Source organism: Coptis chinensis, chromosome 2 (genome assembly GCF_015680905.1).
Source record: "Coptis chinensis isolate HL-2020 chromosome 2, ASM1568090v1, whole genome shotgun sequence".
NCBI classification, from domain to species: Eukaryota; Viridiplantae; Streptophyta; class Magnoliopsida; order Ranunculales; family Ranunculaceae; genus Coptis; species Coptis chinensis.
The window spans coordinates 10855792-10874086 of NC_141457.1; the positions used below are offsets into that span (position 1 = coordinate 10855792).

General features: G+C 44.2%; 1 protein-coding gene across 1 annotated transcript; it reads left to right on the plus strand.

The window, feature by feature from the left end:
- Positions 1-381: 381 nt before the first annotated feature.
- Positions 382-1128, plus strand: LOC147514849 (uncharacterized). Its single transcript, XM_086592710.1, has one exon. It carries the CDS (start codon positions 382-384, stop codon positions 1126-1128), a length of 747 nt encoding a protein of 248 aa, XP_086448836.1.
- The last annotated feature ends 17167 nt before the right edge of the window (positions 1129-18295 follow it).

An 18295-nucleotide genomic window follows, 5' to 3' on the forward strand; every position in this document is an offset into this window, starting at 1 on the left:
GAGGATATAATGCAGACAACTGCAAAGGAACAAAAGAAATCGGGAAAGGCAGTGCAAGAGGTTGAGAGGGATGATCGAAAGGGTAAAAGAAAGATAGAGGACAAGGAGAGGGGGTCTTACAAAGGGGAGAGCCGAGGTCCGGAGAGGACATGAGATCGGGGTAGAAGGGACATACGGGAGAGGAAGCCATACTGTGAGTTAGAACAGATGCCTCTTAGCAGACCTTTAGAGGAAATCTTGCCTCTAATTAAGGGGAACTAGTATTATGAGGGGTCGCGAAGTATCCCAAGGGAGATAGAAGGGAAACCATTCTGCGAGTATCATCAAGTCAGAAACCATGCTACAAATGAGTGTTACGCCTTGAAATGGCTAATAGAAAGGATGATTGAAAAGGGAATGCTCAGAGAATTTGTCGCCGAAGTTCGCCAAGCTGAGAGAGTGCCAGCCCCGGCTAGAATTTTGGGTACCATCAATGTCATTTTCAGTGGAGAGATGCTGGGTAGGAATACACACAGGGATAAGATAAGAAGGGCAACAAGTCTACAACAGGTGAGTGAGGTGGTGAGCATACCGCGGTTAGTGAGTGGAGCCGCGATGATAGACGGGAGCATAATGTTCACCCCGAAGGATTTAGAGTCGGTAATTTCGCCGCATGAGGATGCCTTGGTAATTACCATAGCAATGGGAAATTACCTGGTTCGAAGGGTGTTGATAGACTGCGGCAGTTCAGTGGATTTGTTGTTCAAAGGGGCCATGGAAGAGATGAACATCGACAGAAACCAGTTGAAAGTTCTGCAAACCAATCTGTATGGGTTCAACGGCAGTATGACAGAGCCCGTTGGGGAGTTAACGCTCCCTGTGACAGCAGGTCCGGCGACTGTATTCACTAGGTTCATGGTGGTGGACACTGGTTCACAATATAATGCGATTTTAGGGAGAAAATGGATTCATGAAATGAAGGCCATTCCATCGACGTATTACCAGGTGATCTGCTTTCCCACGAAGGTGGGAACATATGAAATCAAGGGGGATCAAGTAGCCGCGCAGAGTATACAGCAGGTAACTGCGAAGAGTTTGGTCCGCGGAACAAAAGGAGAGGGGCCGTCTCATGAACAAGGAGCAGTGTAGCAATTACAGGAAGCGGCAGAGACAAAAAGATCTGAGCCGCCATTGGGTCCGAAAATGTTGGATACGGTTGAAGTAGTTAACCTGGGGGTAGGAGACGATGAGAAATTTACATCCGTAGGGACCGACTTGCAAAGAGAATGGAAAAGTAAAACTTCGTGCAGTTTTAACCGAAAATTCGGCGACGTTTTGCGGGGCGATAGAGGATATCACGGGTTTGGATCCAGAGTTTGCATGTCATCATCTGCACATGAATGAGGGTGCTAAGCCAGTTCGCCAAAAGATGAGAAGCATACGTCCGAAGTACGCGGAAGAGATTCGTGAGGAGGTTATTCGACTGAAAGGGGCGGGGATAATAAGGGAGGTAGAATACACAGAATGGTTGTCCAACGTGGTCGTGGTTATGAAAAAGAATGGCAAAGTCAGAATGTGCGTGGACTTTACAGACGTGAACAAGGAGTGTCCGAAAGATTGTTACCCTATGCCGCGGGTGGATGAACTAGTGGACCGAACTGCAGGATTCAAGGTGTTCTCTTTCATGGACGCGTCCATGGGATACAATCAGGTCACCATGTACGGCCCGGATCAGGAAAAGACCACGTTCGTGGTAGAGGGGGGCGCCTACTGTTACACCAGGATGCCCTTTGGGTTAAAAAATGCTGGGGCAACATTTCAACGGGTAGGAGAAAAAATGTTCCAAGGGAAGATTCGGAAGGGGATGGAGATATATATTGATGATATGGTGGAAAAGAGCATGTCAGAAGACGAACACTTGGAAGGTCTTCAGGAAACTTTTCACATACTACGAAGGCACAAAGTCGGGCTCAACCCCGAAGTGTACCTTTGGAGTAAGCGTCTCAGGAAGTTCTTGGGTTACATAGTAACACACCGCGGTATATAGAGGCAAATCCAGAAAAATTAGATCATCGATAGAAATGCCGCCCCCGCAAAATGTGAAAGAGGTACAAAGTTTAAGCGGGAAAGAGTCGCACTAAATCGGTTTATTTCTAAATCATCGGACAAATGTCGACCCCAGATCGATCGGCTTGGAAAACACAAGATTTCCAATGAACCGCGGAATGTGAGGGAGCCTTCCAGGAGTTGAAGAATTATTTAGGTAAAGCACCACTTTTGTCGCGGCCGGAACAAGGGGAAAAACTGTATTTGTATCTGGGGGTTTCAGAGTACGCGGTGAGCTCAGATTGGTGCGCGAATCGTTGAAAAGATAGAAAAACCCGTTTACTTTCAGAGTAAGACCATGCTGGACGCGGAAACCCGATACAGCAGAATTGAGAAATACGCTTTGGCACTGTTATTCTCAGCACTAAAGTTGAAACCTTATTTCGAAGCTCATTCCGTGGTCGTAATAACAAACCTGCCTCTCAAGCAGGCGTTGAGGGCGGAGAACTCAGGAAGAATGCTGAAGTGGGCAGAATGCTCGGGCTTACTCACGATACGCATGCAGGATCGTAACCGCAGAAAAAGCACAGGCGATGGCAGAGGTGTTAGCAGAATTCCCAGCTGAGGACCCAACGTGGGGAGAGGAAATGGTCATGGATCGCGAAGGGGAGCTTAACCACAACCCATTGGATCCATGGGATGCGCGGAATGGTTGGAGAGTTTTCGCGGATGGCTCGGCTACAGATACAGGGAACGGAATAGGCGTCGTCCTGGTGACTCCTGAGAATAATAGGCTGGAATTATCGATGAAACTGGGATTTGCGGCTTCCAACAATGAGTCTGAGTACGAAGTAGTGATAGCAGGTTTGGGTATGGCACAAGATTTAGGAGTGAGCGAACTGTCTGTTTACTCGGATTCTAACCTAGTGGTGTGTCAAGTAAATGGAGGATTCGTGGCTCGCTACCCAAGGATGGCGAATACTTGGAAGTCTTGTAGAGAAAAGCACATAAGTTCAAGAAGATTAAATTTGCACATTTGAAACGCGGTGAAAATAGACATGCCGATGCATTGGCATATGTCCCGGCAGTACTTCCAGGGACAGAGGGAAGATCTATTGAAGTAAGGGTGTTGAGCAAGCCTAGTACCACCGAAGAGGAAGATGTCTGCCTTATCCCTGATATGGATCCAAGTTGGATAACACCCATCAAAGCTTTCTTAATGGGGGTGGAGGTAGAAAACAAACAGGAAAGACGCAGAATGGAACAGGTGAGCCAAAGATACACTTTACTCGATGGGGATTTGTATAGGAGAAGTTTTAGCGGACCAATGTTAAAATGCATAGGGCCACCACAGATTAAAGAAGTTCTAGCTGAGGTACATGAAGGCGACTGTGGAAGTCATTCTGCGGGGCGCACGACCACACACCGACTGATCTCACAGGGCTATTTTTAGCCACATATGAAAAGGGATGCAGTAGGATATGCTAAAAGGTGTGAAAAATGTCAGAGATTTGCACCTCTGATACATGCTCCAGCTAAACCACTGCACAGTGTGTTTAGTCCGTGGCCGTTCGCCATGTGGGCGATGGATATAGTAGGGCCCCTGCCAACAGCAAGCGGCAAGAGGAGATTTATGTTGGCAGCAACCGATTATTTTACAAAGTGGGTGGAAGGAGTGGCACTGCAACAAGTCAAGGAAGAAAATGTGAACAAGTTTCTGTGGGAGAATATAATTTGTAGGTTTGGGTTGCCACATACAATTATCGCGGACAATGGAACAGAATTTACTGGGGGAAAGGTACGAAAGTTCCTTCAGGCGTTTAAAGTGAAGCAGGGGTTCTCAGCCCCATACAATCCGGAGGGGAATGGACAGGCAGAGGCTTCGAACAAAATCATAATGGATAATCTTAAGAGGAAGCTGGAGGAGCGGAAAGGAGCATGGGCTGACCAGTTGCATCATGTACTATGGGCTTACCGCACAACAATGTGAACATCTACAAATGAATCACCATTCTCAATGGCGTATGGAGTAGAAGCCGTGATTCCAGTGGAAATGATAGAGAAAACAACAAGAACCAGCGCAGTGGAGTCAGGCAAAAATGAGGGGATTTTAACCACGGAATTTAACTTCATAGAGGAAAAAAGAGAAATGGCGCGCATTCGTCTGGAAGAATATCATCGGAAGTTACAGAGACAGTATGATAAAAGGATGAGGCCGTGAACTTTCAATGTGGGGATCGCATGCTCGCGACGGGTTCACGCCACCACCACGGGGGGAGAAATGACGGCAAACTGGGGCCTAACTGGGAGGGACCATATGTCGTGACGGAAAAGGGAACTTCTGGGACTTATAAGCTACGGACTTCAGCAGGGAAAAAGATTGATAAACCGTGGAACATAAGAATGTTGAAAATTTACCATAGTGAAAGCCTTGTTTAGTTTTCAAGTGAGATATGAGAGTCAGGGTGTAATAGCTGGTACAGTGTATTTTTATCCATGAATAAAACAAGCCCTTCTCCTATATATAGTTGGTAGGGAAAGCAGAAGGAATTTTGACAAACGAACTCCAAATCAAGTTGGGGGCAAGTTGAATTAAGCCCCACCAGCTTCTTCACCGCCTAAGAAAGGGGAGGATCCCTTCATGGACTATATGTCCGAATCAACTTGGGGGCAAACTGAGTTGCCCCTCCCGGCTTTGCAGCCGTCAAAGAAAGCAGGGGGAGGCGGCCTTCGCGGACTATATGTCCGAATCAACTTGGGGCAAGCCGAGTTTGCCCTCCGTGCTTCACCCATCGAGAAAGCGGGGAGGTGCCCTTCGCGGAGTATATGTCCGACTAACTTGGGGCAAGCCGAGTTGCCCTCCAGCTCGCGGCCGTCGAAAAAAAGCGTTGGGGGGAGGAGCCTTTCACGGACTATATGTCCGACCAACTTGGGGGCAACCGAAGTTGCCCCTCCAGCTTCCCACCGCCGAGAAAAAGTGGGGAGGATCCTTTCGAGGACTATATGTCCAAATCAACTTGGGGGCAAGCCGAAGGTTGCCCCTCCGTGCTTTGCAGCCATCAGAGAAAGCGGGGGGAGGAGCCCTTCGCGGAATATATGTCCGAATCAACTTGGGGCAAGCTGAGTTGCCCCTCCAGGCTTCACAGCCGTCTAAGAAAGCGGGGGGAGGAGCCCTTCGGACTATATGTCCGAATCAACTTGGGGCAAGCCGAGTTTGCCCCTCCAGCTTCGCAGCCGCCGAGAAAAGCGGGGGGGAGGAGCCTTTCGCGGACTATATGTCCGAATCAACTTGGGGCAAGTTGAGTTGCCCCTCCAGGCTTCACAGCCGTCTAAGAAAGCGGGGGGGAGGAGCCCTTTGTGGACTATATGTCCGAATCAACTTGGGGGCAAGCTGAGTTGCCCCTCCAGGCTTCACAGCCATCAGAGAAACAAGGGGGAAGAAGCCCTTTGCGGACTATACGTCTAAATCAACAAGATTGCACGAATCAGTGTTCCATTAGGCTTCACAGCTGAATACAAACACTCATATCAATGCACCTACTGCATATTTCGAGTCCAAGTCAACTGAGAATAAAATTAACAGAGATATATACAATGGAAATTGGACTTGGTAGTAAAGAGGGGAACTCTAGACTGCAAAGTGATCAACATTAAAGACCTGCTGGCCATTCCCAGAAACCAGGTAAAAGAAAGTTACAATCAAGTGCTGTCAAAGTGTGAATCGCAAAATATCAAAAGTACAAGGGGGAACATTTTAAGTACAAAACATCAATTCACTAGGACAAAAGATGATTTCCAAGAAATTACTGAGGCCCTTTGCTCACAGTCTGGTGAGAAGGCACTAATTCCACTTCACCGGCAGAAGGAGGGGGAATATCCACGACGATGGGAGCAGGCATCACTAGATTAACGGCTTCAGTTGGGGATGGGACCGGAAAAGGAGTTGAAATCGATGCAACGGTTGGAGGGAGCGCTATTTGGGGATCTGCACTAGGAACAGGAAGGAGGCGACCGGCCGCGGAGAGTTCTTCGAGCTGTTGTTTAAGTTCGCGGCTAATCTTCTTCTCGGCTAGGCTACGAAAACGATCTGCGGCCTCTTGCACAGCTTTATCTACAGCGACCTGAGTGGCGACCTTAGCTGCCTCTTTTTGGCTCTCCAGTTTGGATGAAACACCTGAAACATAGTCACGGTGCTGATCTTCGGCCACCTGAAGCGCCTTTTGGGCCTTCACGACCAGAATTCAAAGAGCATCGCGATCCTTCTCCAACGCAGCATATTTGGCCTTCCAGCCTTCAGGTCCTTCAATCTCCTACTTCATGGTCTCCATAGAGTCCAGCGTGTTGGTCAAGTCGCGGATCACATAACCAATATCCAAACTCAGCTGAAAAGAATCATGGGTTATCAAAGTGTTAAAAAGAATAGAAGAGGGTGCAAGAGACAGAAAAATACCTTTTCCCAACCGTGGTATATAGATGTTCTATGAGACGCAAAACTGCCAGAATCACCATATGCTTGATCTTTGGGCAGATGAGAGCTGAATAAAAGAGAGGCTGGGACAGAAGGATTGTCCAGGGCCGAGTCGCGTATAGTTATTTCGCGATCTCTAGCCCTGAAGTGAGGTCGCCATATTTCAGGTGCACCAGAGGAGGCAATAATCGACCCGGATGGCTGGGGAATCTTTAGAAGAGGCGGTGAGCGAAAACAATAGGTCAGCGCGGGACAACAAAGCAGCCTTCAAATTGGGGTTAAGCGTTGCAGTCCTAGCCTTTTTAGCAGGAGGGCTCTTAGCGGCAACTTCAACGGGTTCATCCCCTTCAGAGTCACTTTCCCACAATTTGAGTTTGGAAGAGGCCATGGCAGCTTCTTGAACAGGGGAGGAGGGTTTGGGCCATGGCAGCTTCTTGAACATGGGCCTTGGACGCAGCGGCAAAACGTTGGGCCACGGCTCTGGAGTGCGATATCTTGGTAGTATACTTAAAAGATTTGTAGGCCTTTCTCTTTGGGCGAGGAGAGGGTTTGGGGAGTCTCTCTTTGGGAGGGGCTGGGCGATAAAGTGGACCTTGATACGGACCAATATTTTTCAACGGCGATCAAGGAGAAGAGGATGGCCCTTTTCGGATCTATGCCGAGGACTTCACTCGGCACTTCCCAAGTCGCGGAGTTTTGAAAAATAGCCGAGGAGACACCGTTGTAAAGTCCGGATCGCGAATCCGGGCTCCAACCCGTGGTACAAAAAGAAGACAAGTTAAAAGTAAAGTTAGGAACGAGCACTGCGAATCAAAAAGTTTGACGTACCACTAGTAAGGAAACTGAGATGCCTTAGAGAAACGTCAGAGGGAAGATCCGCGGATAGAAAACTACCGGACACATATAACGGATAATGATGCCACACTTTATCAGAGGTAGTAAGGTGGAGGACAAAGGACTTCTTCTGCGGACAGGTACAGAAAGACTGATATCCTACGCTACCAAATTTGGTGCTCTTCTTTATATAATAGTAAGCTATCATATCACAGAGTTGGATTTTGGGAGAATTGGTTTTGTTGTAATGATCTGCGACATATAAGATAAGCCAAAAGTTACCGATGCCTTGGTAGGGGGGGATGTTGAAGTGGTTACATACCTCGACATCAAGGAGAGTTAAGGGAAATCGCAAGCCGGCCGCTATCTGACCAACAGTTACAATGAGACAACCAGACCGTGGTGGGACTAGATGCGGGAAATGGGAGACGCCAGGCACATGCTCAAGGATCACGTTGGCGGGGATGCCATAAGCAGCTTTAACTGCATCTAAGTTGGGCCTACAGCGGTATGATGGGGGGGGGGGGGAGGCAGAGTGGCTTTCCTTCCTGAGGTGGAAGGTTCCACGACAGGGCTAGCAGAGCCCGAAGCCGTGGAGTCAGATTGGTCCATTGTGTGACTGCTAGATCTGGGAGCAGAGGACTCCGATCCATCAGGTCGGGTAGCTGAGGAACTCGCCGATTCGGACTCAGACATGACAAAATTAAACAATGGAGAAGCCCTAACTGAAGAACAATGGAGAAAATAGGCTACGAAGGAAGAGAAATCGGAACAATGACAAGAACTAAGGGGAGGAAGACAAACCTGAGGAGCAAAGCGGCAAAGAGCAACGAAAGAGAAGCTCGAACCTTGAATAATCGAAGACCCACTGAAGATGAAGAACAGGAATAAAGGTAGAAGAAATTGGAAGAAAAGGAAAATGGGAAGGTTTAGAGACGAGTTTAGGGGTTTTGAAGGAAGAGAGAGGTTTGGGCGGGATACTGATCGACAAGGGCAAAAGCGTCATTTCATTTGGGAAAAGAACCAGTAAAAAAGGGACACGTGAGGCATTGAAAAGTGGAAAAGCAGGCTCGATATATGTGCGCCAAAATGACAGGTTCGATGCACGTGCGGATCGAACATCGAGAGGTAATGATAGCGCACGTGCCAAGGGTGCACGTGGCACAGATGTAAAAGAAAGGGGAAGATTTTTCTCGGTCTCATAGTTTATCCGCGGACTTAAAACGATATCGCGGAACATCAAACGGGACCGAGAGGGGCATCTGTATAGGACGTATTCATGACACGTGGGGTTATAGGTGGCAAGTGGGTCGTAGGCCGATTAGCAAAGAAGAGACCTAATGTAGCGGATCGTGTCCGCGGTAATACAACTGCTGAGAACTGCCCCGTAACTGCCAGAGAAAGAGTGGGAGCATCGGATCAAGCCCGCGGAACAGAGATGTACCACGGAACCTAGAAAGGCATAAGATTCAGTGAAGTATCAGGGCCTAAGGGGATGTGGATTAAGGAAAGAAGTAGTAGGAGCACAGTAACCATAACACAATACCTAGAGAGACGGTTGGACAAGTGGCAGACGTGGGACACGAAAAGAGATCATGGAGAGCGGTTAGAGAGGATGGAGCGGTTGGAGAAAGAGAGTGGTTATGGGATATATAGAGGAGCGTGAAAAGAGAAAAAGAGGAAAAAGAAGAGGAGAACAGAAGACAGAGAGAAGTGAGAAAAGAGAGAGGGAAGATCAGAGTGATAGGATTTCAGAGGTTGTAAAATTTGATACAACATCTATCACTTACTATCATTCTAACCTATTCCTAATTGAGCTAGAGGTCTTTATTAGGTATTGCGGGGATTAGGTGATGGTTTAAGAAGGAAGAAAATGGATATTCAAAAAGGACAAGTCTGAGATAATAAAGTCTTCATATTATGTAACTAGAGAAAACCTTGTTCTTACTTTGCTTCTACACTTTGTTTCCATCCTTAGCCATTTTTTTTTCTTTTTCTTTTGACTTTTGACTCCTTAGATTCTATTTTTGGAGTTCTAACTTTTTATTTATTTATTTATTTTTTCTCTTTTCTTTCGATGGAAACTTTCTTTTCTTATTTGAAGCAACTAACAAATTCTTGGTTTTAGAGGTCTTTCTCTTTTCTATTATTCTATTCTCAGACTCATTCAAAAATGGGTAGGCTGATTTTTATTTTTATTTGTTATGTAAAAGGGTAAATGATTTGCGGTTTATGAAAGGCTAAAGAAAGGCTCAGAGGGGCGACTAGCGGAAAATACTTTCATATATGTTTGAATTTCTGGCTATATCAATCCAAAAAAGGCCTAAATTCTAGTTTAGGATTTGGTATATTGATCAAGCAACTGGACGTGTGATTTCTCTATTCGGTTTGAACTTCTCCCTTGTGTCATTTCTCAAATATTTCACTCATATAAGGCTTTAAGGGTATATTCTCACAGGATTTGTAGAATAAGTACTCTAGCCTAGAATTCAGAAACTTACTGCCAATACAAATATAGATGCTCATGCAATATATTTATGGAAAGATGCAATGATTATTACCTACTTATTAACCAAAGTTTCTAAAAACTATTCTAATTTAAGAGCTAACGTGAAACTTCTAGACTAATATCATCATGGAGAAGGGAACAATACCATTATCTCAAAGTGCATGGTATAAATATTTTTTATTATTTTATTATTTTTTAATTTTTATAAGATAAATAATACGTAATATACAACCTAATATGTGCTTAAACATTTACAATGTGTTTCTATACCACCCCCAAACAATTTTGGAGAAAGGGGTTCATGAAACAATTCAGTAGCACAATTAAATTATGTAACTAACTAATTTTTATGATTTTTAACATTTTATAAATAAAAGTGCGTAATTTACATCCTAAAAGTGCCTAATTTTTGCAAATATTTCTATCCCACCTCCAAACAATCGAACGCTTTGTCCTCAACGTGTAAAGAGATAAGGAAAGAATTTACCATAGAAACATGGTAAAAATTTGCAGTACCTGTAACAGAAATATTATAAAGATAATATGATAACATGAAGCACAATAAAACTGTTACATATTACCTAACACAAATTCTACTTGAGTAAACATGATAGGCAAAGGGTGGAAAAAGATTTGAAATGAAATACCAAAATACGCCACCCCTAGACAAAATTTCAAAACCCTTTTTAAGTTTGAAAATTTTTGTGGCCTATACTCCATTAAGGTGGTATTTTACAAAAAATTATATGGGTCTTTTAAAGTCAAATTCCCCTAGACTTAATGTGGGGTCGTTTTAAGTCAGATTCCCTTAGACTTAATGTGGGATCGTTTTAAGTCAGATTCCCCTAGACTATGCACACCCCCAAATAAGCAAGAAACTGGGGTGGCACAAAATAGATGATGCGTGGTCAACTATAAACTAATTGTAGTAGCCATTTTCATAGAGGGAACATATGTGTATTGGGCTAAGGGATAAAGCCATCACCATAGTAGGTATTGGGCCCATAGAATAGCCCAAGACCATACTGTGCCCCATGAAGTAAACCTAAGAGAGGAATATAAAAAGAAAGGGAGAAAAGGAGAAAAGGGGGGGTTAAGAGGAAAGGAGAGAGGGGTGAGGAGTGAGGGGTGAACTACGGCGGCTTGATCCCGAAATGGGTACATAGGCAACCTAATGGGTGCATCCGATCCAAAATGAGAGTAGGAATACGAGTAAAGTGATAGGTCATGGAATTGGGTGCTACAAATGGTGCCGTCTGTGGGGAACTCACATCACGACCACACAGTAGATTTTTAAACACAGTAGATCGGTAGAGAGGATGAGGCGAAGAGGGTGGCAGCCAATAATACCCTTTGTATTCGGTAACAAACACAAGGAAAAGGCATCCTAGTTCAGCAGGTATAACATAAAAGAAGGGACCTTGGTTAGCGGAAAGAAGAGGAGCCTGGATCCGGTGACGCAAAAGAAATTGATAACAAGGTGATTGTCACGGTGCAGTGCAAGCCGTCGGAAAGAGAAGATAAGTCGTATCTCACAATAGTATTAGGGACATTAAACTGCGTTGAGAAATTCACTTCATAGCTCTACTGTTCTCATAGAAATAATTAGATACAGAGAATCAAAATACTAAATTGATGCACGTGAGGTAGCTGCTTTTAGTTGGTTAGGTTGTTTTATATTAAATATGCAACACCAACTCAGATCTGATTTGATTAAGGAAACGGGTGCAAGAGGTGATGATATGGGTCGATTTGGTTTTAGTGTGTATTGGGCTCTACTTTAGCATCCGGTTATATTTATATGAGATATGGGCCTACTTTGAATTCTTCGAAATGGCTGGATTTGTTCTCTTTATAGGTTGATTTTGTGTATGGGGCTATAGATGGGCCATTTTCTCTTGTTGAAGTTTGGCCGAATTTAGTTGTCATGTGTCCTGGTTTTGATTCTTGATATTTCGTTGGCCAGTTTCACATGCATGCAACGCTTGCTATGCAATTTTCAGATCTTGGCAAAATGGGCATATTTGGAGGTTGTTGGGCCTCTTGGCTATTTAGGATGTCGAGTAGTGTGTGGACCATGGTAGTGGGATTGGTATACCACCTCGGGTTTATATGGGGATGGTAAAAAGGGGTTTGACAATCACACCGAGTATTGCCAGAATGGTGACGGGTCTAACAAGGGGCATCATAGTCCTCTCTTTTGTGCTATGGGTGGTTTTAGTTTTTGTAGAGCGTTCAACGTAACAACATCGAGAACGAGGAAGTTAGAGATAAAGGAACAATGGGATAAATAGATTGGGGCTGAGATCAACAGCTTGGAGCGTCTAAATACGGATGGTAAGATGATTATAAAAAACATAGAAAGGCATACACCGCGGCAGGTAACTCGTTTCTTTTACCGTCATATACATAGTGGACGGGCGAGTAATGACTCGGCCGTCAACCATAGTTACACTAGGGGAAAGCAAGCCTTGTCCCTGTCCTTGGCAGAGATGTATGTGGGGACAGGTTGGAGCATATGATTTCCACTATATTTGTTTGCAAAATACTCATGATGAATAATGTTCTGCATTATAGCTCACATGTTATTTGTGCAACACTCAAGCATGATAGTTCCAGGTTACAGAGAAAGAGAAAGACCTGCGGTACCACAACAAAACTACAACAGATGCAATTGGATATGCTGGTACACTTTCCGAAAGAGAGCGGAGGGGTTTGAGAAGACCCTTCACGGATATGTCGTGGGGCTATCCGAATGAGTGCGGGGGGATGAGCCCTCCACGGACCCTCGTGTCCGAATCAAACATGGGGCATGTTGAGCTATTCCCGGATGTGCATTTCGAAGGAGAGCGGAGGGGTTCGAGAAGACCCTTCACGGATATGTGGTGGGGCTATCCGAATGAGTGCGGGGGGGATAAGCCCTCTGCGGACCCTCGTGTCCAAACAGCGCGTGTGGGGCAGGCAGAGCTGTCCCAGACCCTCGTGTCCGAAGCCTCGAATGGGATAGGATCCGCAAACCCTCTTGTCCAAACAGTGCGTGTGGGGCAAACAGAGATGTCCCGGACCCTCGTGTCCAAACAGCGCGTGTGGGGCAGGCAGAGCTGTCCCGGACCCTTGTGTCATAAGCTTTGAGCAGGATAGGATCCGCGGACCCTCGTGTCCAAATAACATGTGTGGGGTAGGCAGAGCTGTCCCGGACCCTCGTGTTTGAAGCCTCGAGCGGGATAGGATCCACGGACCTTCATGTCCAAACAGCGTGTGTGGGGCAGGCAGAGTTGTCCCGGACCCTTGTGTCCGAAGCCTCGAGTGGGATAGGATCCGCAGATCCTCGTGTCCAAACAGTGTGTGTGGGGCAAACCAAGCTGTCCCGGACCCTCGTGTCCGAAGCCTCGAGCGGGATAGGATCCGCTGACCCTCGTGTCCAAACAGCGCGTGTGGGGCAGGCAGAGTTCTCCCCAGATGTGCATGTCGAAGGAGAGTGGAGAGGTTCGAGAAGACCCTTCACGGATATGTCACGGGGTTATCCAAATAAGTGCGAGGGGGATGAGCCCTCCACAGACCCTCGTGTCTAAATCAAACATGGGGGCAAGCTAAGTTTCCCCTCATCAGCCTTCACTCCAGAGCATACACAACGGGGGGGATGTGCCCTCCGCGGACATAAGATCTGAATCAAATGTGGGCGCAAGCTGAGTTGCCCTACATCAGACTACACTCCAGAGCATAGACAACGGGGGGGATGAGCCCTCCGCGGACATGAGATCCTAGTCAAACCTGGGGCATGCTGAGTTGTCCCTCATCGGGACTCCACCTCGAGGCGGGGACATCGGGGGATGAGCACTCCGCGGACATGAGATCTGAATCAAACCTGGGGGCAAGCTGAGTTGCTCCTCATTAGACTCCACTCCAGAGCAAAGACAACGAAGGGGGGGGGGATGAGCCCTCCGCGGACATGAGATCCGAATCAAACCTGGGGGCAAGCTGAGTTGCCCCTCATCAGACTCCACTCTAGAGCAGATACAATGGGGGGATGAGCCCTTCACGGACATGAGATCCGAATCAAACCTGGGGCCAAGCTGAGTTGCCCCTCATCAGACTCCACCCCAGAGAAGAGACAGTGGGGGGATGAGTCCTCTGCGGACATGAGATCCGAATCAAGCTTGGGGGTAAGTTGAGTTGCCCCTCATCAGACTCCACTTTAGAGTAGAGACAGTGGGGGGATGAGCCCTCCGCGAGCTAGAGTTCCAAATTGTAATTGGGAGCAAGCAACATATGTAGAAGGAACAATACTATTGAGTTCTATAAAAGAGAAATAGAGGGGATGAGGCCCTTTGCGGACGGGATATCGAGTTCCATGAGTAATTGCAAAGGGAATGAGACCCTTGGCGGATACAATGTTGAGTTCTACGAAAAGGAAATGAAAGGGCGAGACATTCCACGGACATGGCAGTGATTTCTATGAAGGAGAGCTTATGGCTGGGCTGAAACACGCTGTGGACCGGGTAATGAGTTCCGAGAAAGAGAAAATAAGGGGACAAGACACACCGCGGACATGGTAGTGAGTTCTATAAAAGAGAGATGATGGCTGAGGTTAGACACCCTGCAGACATAGGGGCAAGCTGATCTATCCCTGGATATGCTTCGTGCTTTTCGAATGAGAGTGGAGGTGATAAGACCCTTCGCGGATACACTATAAAGTTGTATAATTGGAAGTTGTATAATTGGAAGCAATCATGTAGAAGAATAAAAGAAAACTTATGCAAATCATCATGTTGTAGCTATTTTAAAAAAGTTAGAATGACCCAAAAGATGAATTAGTGATACTTTAGGTGAGAAAGGAATGAAGTATGGATCCTGGTGTCTTTCATGAGGCTCAGATGAAAAAAAATAAGACAAACTAGGTTTCTCACTACACTCAGTCAAAGCTTGGCTCTTAACTACAGGAATGGTGTACTCATGGGATTGTGTCCTAGGCAAACACTTTTCACCGTGAGGGTTGAAAAAATTATAGAGGGTCTCTGAGGCAATTAGCTCAAGTGCAAATTCGAGGTTCCTCTGAAATGGTGGGTGAATGGATGGCTTAGTTATGGTAGATGGTTGAATTTTAAGAGGTGGTAACTTAGGTGGATGGTGGTCAGTTGGTGGATCCTCACACGCTCTTAAGAAATCATAGAAATCTTCATCTAGCTTGGCTTAATCCATAAAGTTGTGGTTCGTGGCTTTATCTTTAAGAAATTCATCTATTTCTTCCATTGTTATTTCCTCAACTGCCAAACTAAATTGAGATTCATATTGTGATAAAGAAGTTACTTCCTTTAATTCCTACACATGACCTTCTTAATTCCTTAGATTAGAAATGTTGATTTCTATTTCCTCACTCTCATCCTCTAAACAATATAAGTTTCCTCAATGACATCATGGTCATCAGCATAAGTCCTAAAGAGTCATCTTCAAGAATTTCCTCATCCAGGTAGTGTGTGGAGTTAATATAATGGTTAATAGGAGAGTCATGGGAAGGTAATGGTTCATAAAATTCAGAGTAGGTCTTAACTAAGTCGAATGGTTTGGTTATGGAAATAGGTTGTTATACTTGTATGTCGATCTCTGACAAGGTTGAAAGTTCTTTGTTAGGTGAGGGGATCATGGAAATCACTTGGGCTAGATTCTGAAGCATAGTTTGGGTTTTGGCATTTTGTTCTCTAAACAATTTTTCATTGTTGGCCATTTGTTCCCTAAATGTTTGTTATGAGTTAGTCAATTGTTGGGAAATTTGGTCTAGGAAGGGAGGTGAACTAGATGGGTGGGTGATTTATGGCATGGTGGAAGGGTCTAGTTGGTATGGTGTTTAATAGTCATAGTTATTTGCATTTCAGTGACTTTGGTTGATATCGTACTGTGATGGGTTAGGTTGAGGCTGAATAGCTGGTTGATTGTTATTGGTGGAACTTCATGAATAATTTGGATGACTAGAAAACTCTTGATTGTATGGGTTACTATAAAAATATGAAAATTGAGGCTCATAATAATTATTATATCCTATAGTAGGCTCAAACTCTTGATATGATGGGGAATGAGAAGCCCAATGGTAAGGCCTACCACAGCATGAACATGGTGAAGGGTTTGCATAATAACCACATGATTGTTGGTCTACATATTGATATACCATATTGGTTTTAAAAATATATTCTAGGACAATTAATATGCAAACAAAACTCTAACTATAAATTTATAGATAGGCATGTGCGTTGACGTTTACGATAGATAACGTTAGATGATTTACTCTTACTGGACCTTAATCTTATGCAAGGCTAAGGCCAATATGAATGAAATATGAACAACAGTCAAACAACATCCTGATATACTAGAATTAAAACTCCTCTGATAGAAGAAATGAGGAGTGGAAGATGGAGTACCTGAATGCCTCCTTGCTACGCGTGTGAATAACGTCTTGTATACGCAATCCCAGTGTATTTAAGAAGTTGGAAACACTAAATATAAAATAATTTGAACAAAAGGAGAGTCTACAACTAACCTATGAAAATCGGGCTTTGCTTCAGATGGGCGCGGGTGCGCTTGGAATTAGGTTAATAAGGGCGCGTGCGTGCTCTTACTTGACACGACTTTTAGTACTTGGAGCGCAGGCAAGCTTAAGAAATAGGCTACTTAGAGCACCTGCAAGCTCCAAAAAATTTGAAATTTTTATAGTAGTTTGCTAAGAAGTCCAGTAAGTAGGCTGTAAAATTTCAGAACAATCAGAGTTATAAAAGTCCTACTACTACCCTGCAAAGTTTGTGAGACAGTTTTTGGACACAAGACAAACAACCGACTGGTTAATCAATCAAAACAGAGCAAAAAATTGCCAAAATTTTATTAGAGAATTCTGACAGATCATTCGTTCCTGTAAAAAATTTAGAGTAATTGGAGTTCTACAAACCCTCCTTATTGGTTGTTGTTCTAGAAATTAAGTATTGCAAAACTCCAGAAACACACTGGAAACAATCCACTAGTTAGGTGGTCAAAACAAATAAAAAACACTTCAAATTTTTACTACAAACTCCTGACTTATGATAGATAAATCTTAGAATTTTTGGAACTGCCTAAGTAACCTTACTCGTCAATTTTTCCCAAAACTTACGGTTTGGAAGCTGAAATGCAGCACTATAAAGATGGTATAAGTTCGCTGGTGAAAAAACTAGGAAAAATCTGAAAACATTCCAGTAAATCAACAACACCTTAAAGATTATGCCTGTAAATTTTCAGAATTTTTTGAAATTTATAAATACCTTTGATGCAGTGTTCTTCACTGTGAATCCGCAGAAACAAGGGAGGGCGGGCGCGCTCTAAAGAAGGCAAAATGGAGGGCGTGCGCCCCTATACTTAAAACAGTGAACAGTAATGAAAGTGCAAGAAACAGGAAGGAAAAAGTAAAAGGGTGGGTGGGTTGAGAATGGGGGATTGCCCCTTGGATTTAAGCAATTGAATTCTTGTCTTGAAAGAGTTTAAGATGGCCGCAACGCCATTTGATAATCCGTAAAAACTCAACTAGATTTCTCTAACTTTATTCTTACGATATAAATTATTTATTTCCTACTCTCACATATATATATTTATGCAATATATAGTGTACGTAATCGTTCCACTCCTAAACTACCAAGACATAATAGAATCTAATTAATCAAACACAAAGAAACAATAGTGAGAGCAATATTTATAAAGGTGAATTTATACTATGAAACTAATTAGGGTTTTTAGGTTTTAGTCCTACTTATAATAGCGATATTAGGCTTTGATACATTTATACTTGAAAATTAGACTTTAGTCTAACTTTTGCCTTATATTTTGCTTAATACCTAGAATACCCTTTCACGTGTGTCTCGCATGTTTGATTAATTTTTTGACCAAATCCTAACATCACTACTATAAATAGGACCAAAGCCTAAATACCCCTAATTTCAGGCAGATAAAAGGGATCGATTTCCACTATCTTTTGTTGTTGTTGCAGCACAAGCAGCAGTCGCTATTGTTAGACTTACAGCCATGGAAGAGGTACTATGTTTGGTGGAGGTGGAGAAAGATGGGCTGCTGTAAAGGTTCAAACTGTATTTAGAGGATTCTTGGTATTATTTTCTTGATGTTTTAGTGTTTAGTTCATCTCATTCCATTCTACTTGTTTACTTTCTTCATGGGTGTTTGTGACTTTTGATTGGTGATGAATATTTAGTCATAGATGCTTTTCATTGGTTTGTTTAATTTTCTCTATTCTGCATCTGTCACAAATAGCTTTTCGGTTTAGTTCTGATTGGTGTCCTTTAATTTCTGTATTTTTAGTCACAAATAGCAATCGAAAGGGAAGAATCAGAATTAATTCCTTTTGTATTAATCTCTTTTGTTTGTCTGAAATTAGGGGTATTTAGGCTTTGGTCCTATTTATAATAGCGATATTAGGCTTTGGTCCTAAAATT

Excerpts from the sequence above, each read along its gene's own strand:
- LOC147514849 (XM_086592710.1), top strand. The coding sequence starts at position 382 with ATGATTGAAAAGGGAATGCTCAGAGAATTTGTCGCCGAAGTTCGCCAA.